The sequence below is a fragment of the Scylla paramamosain genome, chromosome 3 (assembly GCF_035594125.1).
Source record: "Scylla paramamosain isolate STU-SP2022 chromosome 3, ASM3559412v1, whole genome shotgun sequence".
In the NCBI taxonomy this organism is placed as follows: domain Eukaryota; kingdom Metazoa; phylum Arthropoda; class Malacostraca; order Decapoda; family Portunidae; genus Scylla; species Scylla paramamosain.
The window spans coordinates 36,355,522-36,365,521 of record NC_087153.1 but is presented as its reverse complement, the minus strand read 5'-3'; the positions used below and the strand labels follow the sequence as shown (position 1 = coordinate 36,365,521).

Genomic DNA, 10,000 nt, shown 5'->3' with positions numbered 1-10,000 from the left:
AGGAGAGAAGAGTTAAGTCAGGTGTGGTGTGCTGGGGGTGGGTGGTGAAGGTGCTGAAGGAGTAATTGGTGGAGTGGTGGTGGGTGTTGTTGTTGTTGTTGTTGTTGTTGTTGGATATCTTTGTATTGCACGTGTTTCTTTGATTTGTTTATTCGTTTGAAAGTTTTGTATCTCTATTATTGTTTTGTTTACGTGTTATTAATTTTGTTTTTTGAATGATTATTTCTGTATTATTGACTTTCTAATGCCTTTTCATACTACAGTTTATTTGTTATTTGTTCTAATTAATATCTTCTTTACTGTAAACAAAGTAAAATGTGGCAATGGTATAACTTTCTTGAGGTTTAGGTCATTAAGTTTTAGTGAAGAGTGTGTTGTTATTGATGTTGCTGTCAGTAGTAGTGGTGGTGGTGGTGGTGATGGTGGTAGTAGTGGTGGTGGTGTGTCTAGTAGGAAAAATAGACATAAAAACCTGATGTCCCACTAACAGAGCCAAGAATTTCAACCATAACCATTTTACTTCTAGACAAACACGACCTCTTACACAACGCCACAACACACACCGCCTCCCCCCTCACACCTTCCCCACCAACGCTCCCCACCAACGCTCCCGATTTCTGTCTCTCCTCTCACGTCTCGTCTCCTCATCTTCCTTCTGGCTACTCGTCCTTCCCCTCTATACTTTCCCTTTATACATAGCTACTCAAAATTCTACCTCCCATTTTTTTTTTTTTATTTCCCTTTCCATATGATTATCTCCATTCCTTAGGTTTCCTCCTCTTTCTCTATATTTTCTCTTATTTTATCCCTAGTCCTCATTCTTCAGTTCCCTCTTCTTCCTTTCCTTCTTCTTTTTCTCCTCCATCCCTTTTATTTCTCCCTCCTCTCCTCCTGTCTACTTTTTACTTTTATACTCTTTTATTTCTGAGTTCCCTTTCTTCTAAATTTCCTGTCATCTCATCATCATCATAATCATCTTCATCCATTATATTTATTTATCTATTTATCTATTTATTTACTTATTTGTGTCTCCCTTCGCTCAGCCATGTCTAAATTTTCTTTCTTTTTTATTCTCTCTCCTCCATAATCATAATCGTCTTAAACCCTTTTATTATTTTTTCTTGTGTGTGTGTGTGTGTGTGTGTGTGTGTGTGTCACTTACCCAGGTGAGCTTCTGGGTACTGCGCCAGCACTTCCTTCACCAGCACCACAAACACGGCGGTCCTGTGCCTCTTGCGTCCCCCCTGCTGCTGCGTCTGGCGGGGAAAAGAGAAGGCAGAGGTTACGTTAGGTTAAGATTTCTGAAGCGTCTCTCTGGTTAGCTTCAATGTGTCTTGGAATGTGTGTGTGTGTGTGTGTGTGTGTGTGTGTGTGTGTGTGTGTGTGTGTGTGTGAGTTAGGAGAGAGAGAAAAAGAAACAGGAAAATTTGAGACGACAGTGCGGTGATGAGTCAGTGGTGGTGGTGGTGGTGGTGATAGTGGTGGTGGTAGTGCTACTGGTGGATGAACAAATAAAGTAGGAAAGGTTCTTCGAGGAATGCAAAGGAGGGATAGAGAGCACTGGAGGAGGAGCAGGAGGAGCAGAATGTTGTGGACCGTTTTAAAGATGGAAGAATAATTGTTTTGTGGATATTTTTATATATACATAATGGAGAATAAAATACCAATATTAACACAAATATTAACAACAAAATGCATTTTGACACATTATTAATAACAGAGAGAGAGAGAGAGAGAGAGAGAGAGAGAGAGAGAGAGAGAGAGAGAGAGAGAGAGAGAGAGAGAGAGTGTGTGTGTGTGTGTTGCGCTTCAAAGTTTTCCTGTTCCTATCCTCCTTTTGGTGTGTGTGTGTGTGTGTGTGTGTGTGTGTGACAATAACAACGCTAGAAGTAAAACATGTCACCAATGAGCCAGTTAGTTACCTTACCACCACCACCACCACCAGCACCACCACCACCACCACCACCTCTTTGCCAGCCTCCGCATCACACTGCCTAGACCGAGGAAGGTCAAGGAGAACCACACCACTGCGCACCTCTTTTCAATACACGGAGTTAGAGGAGCGAAAATTTATTAGCCTTGACTGAACGACATTTGTCCGACCCCCTCCCGTCACCTCCCCTCCGCCGCACTATTAACGTGCCTGGACTCGCCTAGAAAGGTTAAGACTCTCCTCAGCCTTGGATACGCTGCGTCTCATTCATTTCGTTACCACATCGCTAGCGTCTCCGAGCCTCGCAACCTTGAGCATGTCAAAGTGAAACTGCTCACCAAGGAATGTTAATCGAGCCCTGCCGCAAGGTTTTCATAGTTTGCGAATAAAAATTTCCGTTTTCTGTTTGAGAGAACGATAAGATTTTAGCGTTAACCTGTATAAACTTTTATTCACTATTATCCTACAAGAGCCTGATTCCTCCAGTGGTTAAGGGGATGAGAGTTAAGCCAGATATCGGACCAGGCTGACTTAAGGCATCGTGACGGGGCTTACATCAAGGAAAATGTAAGATAAGCGCAAATTATGTCCTCTCCTCACCCTCCTACATCATAGACCGTCTTGTCTGGCATACTGTCCTCAGATTTCATCGAGATTCTTAGTGATTCAATATAAACATAAAGCAAAACTATTAAAGGTAATGGAAAAAAAAAGCAACACAAATGGAAAATTACTGAGGCATATTTTTATAACCTTGCAAACAATCTGATATCACGTGATGATAAATGCAGATACAGATTAGAGATATTAGTTTTTTCCACTTCTTCCTCCTCTGTTGCGTGAGTTTAGAGGGTGATGAGAGGAGGCAAAGCTTAGCCAGGATCAGAGGGGAAGGTTATTGTTACTGGCTGTATGTGGATAAAGATGTACGTAGAAGGGTCAAGCCTGTGAGGTGGTGGGTTCCTGCAAGGAGTCCTGTGTGCGTGTGTTGTGACCGGATTCACTGGAATGATGTGGTGGAAAGCAGTTTGTAGTGGAAGGGGAGAGGAAGAGGGATGGTGGTGCTGCTGCTGCTGCTCTCTCTCTCTCTCTCTCTCTCTCTCTCTCTCTCTCTCTCTGCCCACGTAGATATGTAGTGTTGCCTCATCTTGCGCCGCTCACACACACACACACACACACACACACACACACACACACACACACACATACTACAACCACCACCTCATCCACCACCACCACCACCACCACTGCCGCCGCCGCCGCCACATTCCTCGACCCGTCCTTGGCTGGCCAGAGATAAGCTGTCACTGGGAACAAAGGCGCCTCTAGAGAAACCTCACTTTAATTTTTTGTCCATACGCAAGCTTTATGCTGTAGGCTTGGGCGTGGAGCCTGAACCAGTCGCTGCCCCACGCCTTTAACTTAGTGGTATTAGACTGACACACACACACACACACACACACACGGCTTTAAGAGGAGGGAAATTGAGGGTGTTGGTTACGTTAAGAGGTACATGAAGGGTATTTTAAAGCTAAATGGATGTGATACCCTTGGTTTATGTTTGGAAACTTCAAAGTCAGAGGGCTGTCTATCTACGAGTATGTGTGTGTGTGTGTGTGTGTGTGTGTGTGAGGAAAGAGGGAGAAGGGTATGATACAAGACAGAAGTTGAGAGACGAGAGTGTGGTAATGCTTTTAGTAGTGGAAGTCGTCTTATCTCTTACACAAGCCTTAGTAGAAATTCATAAGGGATTTGAAGGATGTTTTCGTAATTTCTAGTCGTAGTTTGATACTGATTTTTTTTTTTTTTTTATGGGAAATCGCACTGAAAACTCAACTCCTGATATTGACCTTCGGAAGCAGTCCTGGCCAGGGAACGAAGTGCTTGAAGAAGGAACACGAGACTAAGCCAGGACACCCAGGCTTAAGTGCTCGTTGCCTTCAGGATTTCATAAGGTGAAGGTGAAGCTGTGTAACGCGTATCACCCCCCACCAAACCTTCACACACACACAGGCAGCGAAGATAATCACACGCTTCTTCACCCGATCCCTCCCTGCCTCCCCCCAAGGACCTTTCATATATGTTCAATACTCGCACGACGGGGATATTGTAATGCGATAAAAAGAAACCTTGACTTCTTGATAGGTCCCCCACTCACCACCACCATCACCATCTCCACCACCATTACCATTGTCATCACTGCCTACCCTGGCCTTGTCACACATTCTACTATGTTATACACAAACCTACATACATGTATCACCTGTTCTCTTAGTGTCACTCAATGTATTTATCGAGTGCCTTCTGTCCCCGCCTCGCCACTCCACCCGATCTGTTGAATTCTCTCCTATCACTGCCCATTACTTCTTCCTGTTAACATACTGGCCACGAGTTCCATCTCTTGGTATAGCAGTCTCCCTCTCTCCGTTTCTTCGGTGTAAAAGGCCCTAAGTTTCTCGGTGTATCTAAATCCCGTGATCTCTTTATCTATCAGTGTTCTTACTTCTGTTAACACAATGACCGCGAGTCTCATGTCTGCACCTTGGTACAGCAGCTCCCCCCTTCCCTGTTTCTTCTGTGCCCTCAGTTCCCCGGTACTTGTTTTATCTAAATCTCGCTGGTCTCTTTATGTACCCAAGACTAGTCGATCAGTGTTTTTACTTCTGTCACCTCTAATCTGCTTATATCGATTCGAGAGTATGTTTATCTATTCACTGACTTCGTTACTGTGAAGAATGCTACTCTGTTCATTCTTGTCTTTAGTGTGTGGACTGCTACTGGTGTGTGTATTAATCCCTCACTGCCTCCCCTTCCCTGATTGCCTCAGTGAAAACGTGAGAAGTTATGCAGTATTAGAATGAGAGAGAGAGAGAGAGAGAGAGAGAGAGAGAGAGAGAGAGAGAGAGAGAGAGAGAGAGAGAGAGAGAGAGAGAGAGAGAGAGAGAGAGAGAGAAAAAAATGATCACTACTCACCTCAAACAGTCCCAGGTATCTCGTGATGTGGCCCTGCACGCCAGCCTCCTCCCACGCCTCTCTCATGGCGGCGATGGGCGTCTCCTCCCCGTCCTCCACACCTCCGCCGGGCACCAGCCACGAGCACGGGTCCTTCTTGCTCGACACTAACAGCACCTGCGGAGGAAGGCCAGGGAACGTCAGCGGGCGGCGGAGGAAGGACAGAATAAGTGGAGCGTGAGTGACAGACGAGGGTCATTTAGCGCACTAAGGGACAACAGGAAGTCATGTCTCATTGGAGCTGTAGGCCGTCATCTGGCAGGCCGCGCTCTCTCTCTCTCTCTCTCTCTCTCTCTCTCTCTCTCTCTCTCTCTCTCTCTCTCTCTCTCTCTCTCTCTCTCTCTTTGCATTCCCCTCAGCATTACCGCCAGAACACAAGGGGAAGTACCGAAAAGCCAAAAAAAAAAAAAAAGTCATGCATAATTTATACGTAAAACCTGTTTCTCACGGATTAATTTCTCCAGACTCCTTTTGACGGGACCAGCCCTTCACTGCCCCTCCTCCTCCTCCTCCTCCTCCTCCTCCTCCTCCTCCTCCTCCTCCTCCCTACCTGGCGGCCCATATCCACCTGTTCTCAATTTACCACATGATTTATTAACCTGTCTATTTCAGTCATTTGTCCACTCACGTACGCATGTATTATGTTACCTCCTCCTCCTCCTCCTCTTGTTAGTGTGTTACCACGGGCGGGTGACGGATTTCCTGAGGCGTGACGGGACGAACAAGCCACGGAGACACCAGCAGTAAGTCAACACTCAAGCGGTGGCTTTCTACTAAAATTAAAACCTTGAAAAGAGAACAATGACCCTTGGCAAGTGTCCTGCTACATGGTGCGTACTGCTCTCTCTCTCTCTCTCTCTCTCTCTCTCTCTCTCTCTCTCTCTCTCTCTCTCTCTCTCTCTCTCTGGTATTTGCTCTTCCTATTGTAACCTTTGTACTTTCTCCTCTTCTTATCTTTCCTCTCCATATCTCAATCTTATCCCAGCCTCTCCTCTTCCTCCATCCCCCTCTGAGTCTTTCTTCCATATACTTTCCTCCAAGCTCTAATCTCTCTCTCTCTCTCTCTCTCTCTCTCTCTCTCTCTCTCTCTCTCTCTCTCTCTCTCTCTCTCTCTCTCTCTCTCTCTCCTATTCCTTTATCAATCTCCCTTTTTCCTTCCCTCCTTCCTTCCTTCCTTCTCTCCCACATTTCCTCAGCCTGGCTTCACTCCCTTCCGCCCTCAGCACCTCGTCAACACAAGCCAGGACTCGAGTCAGCACGGATAAATGAGGTTAGCATTCAGCATTATCAGCACTAACATATCAGCTCGGTAATGTGTGTGTGTGTGTGTGTGTGTGTGTGGGTGTGTGTGTGTGGTTGCGAAAGACTGAATATGTGGGGATGGATGGAACACGAAAACTTTTATTTATCGTTGAACTTCAAGTGATTCCTTCCAAAACAAGCAATAAATAGATAAATAAAATGAGAATTCTCGACCGACCTTCACGAACACTAAGGAAGGAAAAAAGATAAACCTAATGGCAGCCAGACTAAATAGGAAGAATTATTATAAGCCACAGCCGCCACCACCCTCTGCTCTGCGCCTGTTCACTTTTCCAGCTCAGTGAATCGGAAGAAGCAACACCCGTGGGGATCATGTCCTGTGCTCAGATACACGTGTTCACCCCGACCTCCCTCTGTGCACACCGCCTCCTACACTCCTATGCTCCTACCTTTCCTCCCTCCCTCCCTCCTTCCCTCCCTGCCTGCCTCCTCTCGTGCTGAAATAATTTGGGAGAGAAAATGTGTTGTTCTTTGGTTTTAAAAGGAGTGTGATATTTTTTTTTTTTTTAGTCAGTGTTTCTTATCTTGTATCGGTGTTGCTTCTTCTAATTATCTTTTATTATTTGACATATTTTAGTTCTTTTTTTTCTTTTATCTCATTCTCCTCTTCCTCACTGAAAGCCTTGGACTAGCGGCACAATCTTCTACAATTACTGTCATGTTTTCTCCTAGTGTAGTTATCTTTATTATCCATTCTCTTGTATATCTCCTTCTCGTTGTCCTCCACGTCCTCCTCCTCCTCCTCCTCCTTCTCCTTCTTCTCATTCACTCACTCGCGCCAGCCTTGGATGCTCGCCAGCGTATCCAAAACATTTCCTGCAGCTTAGCATTATTTTACTGTTAGTACCTGCCACGCCAGCACGTCCTCCAACCCGCCCAGACACTCACATCACTTCCCCCCAATTAATGTTACGTAAATCCTGTGTAATTCTGAGGGCTAGTATATACAACTGCTTTCCGTGTCTGGCCTGTCTTCTGAAACACTTCTGCGCTGCACTTCCACTACAATGAAAAGGCCCCAGTTGAAATTACACTGTTCTTATGGTGTTTGTTTGGTTTTAGTGACAGATTAACAAGATTTCTGCATTACTGACTGGGGAAACACTCTTGAGAGCCCTGCATCATGTCTGTGGCATTTAAAAATAATCATGATGAGAGGAGAGTGTTTGTTTTGCTCTCCTTTTATGGGACAAACCGGCTTGTTGGTCTATTGTTAGCTAGATTGCACAAGCATTGTCCCCTCCCCACCTTAACCCATTTTCTGTTACCTGACCAGATACACACACCAAAAGAAATTAACTTAGGGATCATTTACATAAACAGAGTCTCCCTGAACACATTAAGCCAGTCTGTGTTGTCCTGACCATCACTCTCGTCCGCTAATTTAACGTCGCATCTTAATCTCCCTAATTTCTTCCCCCTTGCTGTATAGTCTCCTCTCATCCTCTCTTTCCTTCCCTTCCCCATGCTATTATGTCGTGGGCCTGAGAGAGAGAGAGAGAGAGAGAGAGAGAGAGAGAGAGAGAGAGAGAGAGAGAGAGAGAGAGAGAGAGAGAGAGAATATGTTGGAAGCGAGGTCATGTGTTCTAACGTCTGTGTGTGTGTGTGTGTGTGTGTGTGTGTGTGTGTGTGTGTGTGTGTGTGTGAGTGTGTGTCCATCCATCGGTCATGCGGTGGACAGGAATGCAGTTGTGGTGGTGATGGTGGTTGAGAGAGAGAGAGAGAGAGAGAGAGAGAGAGAGAGAGAGAGAGAGAGAGAGAGAGAGAGAGAGAGAGAGAGAGAGAGAGAGAGAGAGAGAGAGAGGTATTGACGTCAAAGTATATGTAAGTACAGTGTGCAATTTTTTGATGAAGGAGGAGGAGGAGGAGGAGGAGGAGGAGGATAGGACAAGGAGAATAGGACAAGGCAAAGAAAAACAAGAAGGAGGAGGAGAAGGAGGAGGGGGAGAGAAAAAAAAAACAGAAAACATGAAAGAAACAGAAGACATGAAGAAAGAGAGAGAAAAAAAAAAAAGGAAAAAACAAGGATAAGAACAAGAACCAACAACAACAGCTACTATTGCTACACCTACCACCACCACGACCCCCACCACCACTACCACCACTACTCAGAAGAGGCCGAGGACTGACAAACACGTAGATAGGCAATAAACAATATACCCAAGACAGCAGTTTAGAGACAGCGATTTAAACAGCTTGGTGATGGGAGTTACGAGCAGGGGGACGAATCACAACGCTGGCAGGGATGGTGAGCAGTACAGTGAGTGAGGGAGGGAGGGAGAGAGGCAGGGAGCTAACGGTGAATGGTGAAGGTAACGGTGCAAAAGGGAACGGTAAATAAGGTGATGAGTAAGTGAGTGAGTGAGTGAGTGAGTAAACAAATAGGTATAACTGCAACGATAGCATATTTACTACTACTACTACTACTACTACTACTACTATTACTATCCTTGGCTTGGATATAATGATGCAGGAGTTGATAGGTTAAAATTACTCAGACTAACTTTTATACTACTACTACCACCACCACCAATACCACCAGCACCACCACCACCAGTAGCCTTAACCACAACAACAGACGAGTGTGAATGAGTGCAGTGATTAAATTAATTCTGGGCAGCAACTTTCAAACACAGAAACATTAAGATTCAACCTTACAGCAATCACTGAAGTAGAAACTTAAACAATAACCTCACTAATACGCCCTCCACACTAATCATTAACGTTTTTACTGCTGCTGTCGTCCTTTGCTAATCTCCCTGACACTGCAAAAAACTGTTTGGATGGAGACACAGGAGAGAAAAGAGAGGAAACAAAAGGTTAATATCGTCTTTTTACGCTGAATAAATATTTACAACTCAGAACAAGAATAGTGTCCGAAAAGTTAAAGGCATTGAAGTAGATAATTTGTGTAGAACTGAAAGGGTTAATGAGACCTTCGAAGTTACTCAAACACAGAACACCGCCATCTCATATTTATTCTATGCTGTTTTATCTATTCCTTCCTTGCCCTGTGTGGAAGTGTGAGGATTTGGTGATTTTTCTTTTTCATTTGTGGTCAATAAAATAAGTTGTACATCCACTTCAGGTTATCAAGCCAGGAGAGAGATGCATTAAGTACTACTAGTCTGCCTATTCTTCCACGTCCTCCTCCTCCTCCTCCTCCTCCTCCTCCTCCTTTTGCCTTGGTGTTGCCTTGACATTTGCCTGGTTATCTTTGCGGTGTAAGGATAAAGTACTGTTCCTTGTCTTCGGTGACAGTGATGCTCTTACTATTATTATTATTATTATTATTGTTACTACTATTATTATTATCATTATTATCATCATCATCATCATCATCATCATCATCATTGTTATTATTGCTCTGAATTGCCAGGTAATTCTTTTCAGGTTTTGTACGAGAAAATCCAACAGTGTTCTTTTTCTTTTCTTTCTTCCTTTCTTTTCCGCACGATTTTTTTTTTTTTTTTTTATAGATTTGAAACTGCTGTGTTTGATTTATTTTGGAATTAAGTGTGTGTGTGTGTGTGTGTGTGTGTGTGTGTGTGTGTGTGTGTGTGTGTGTGTGTGTGTGTGTGTGTGTGTGTGTGTGTGTGTGTGAAGGCAAAGCATGTGCGGGACCAGGAATTTAATGGGACGCAAAGTAATGAAAGAAAAGGAAGAAAGAAGAAAATATAAGAAATGAATATGCATGATTAGTGTACCTTATCAACAAGTGTTTCCTTATGA

General features: G+C 44.3%; 1 protein-coding gene across 1 annotated transcript in view; it reads right to left on the bottom strand.

The window, feature by feature from the left end:
* Window positions 1–10,000, bottom strand: part of LOC135094791 (uncharacterized) — an 80,183-nt gene that overhangs the window by 2,822 nt on the left and 67,361 nt on the right. The window contains exons 2-3 of the mRNA XM_063995173.1: window positions 4,907–5,062; window positions 1,163–1,256 (exon numbers count right to left, since the gene is read on the bottom strand). Of these exons, the coding sequence (XP_063851243.1) occupies window positions 1,163–1,256; window positions 4,907–5,062 (250 nt within the window). The remainder of the gene's footprint in view (window positions 1–1,162; window positions 1,257–4,906; window positions 5,063–10,000) is intronic.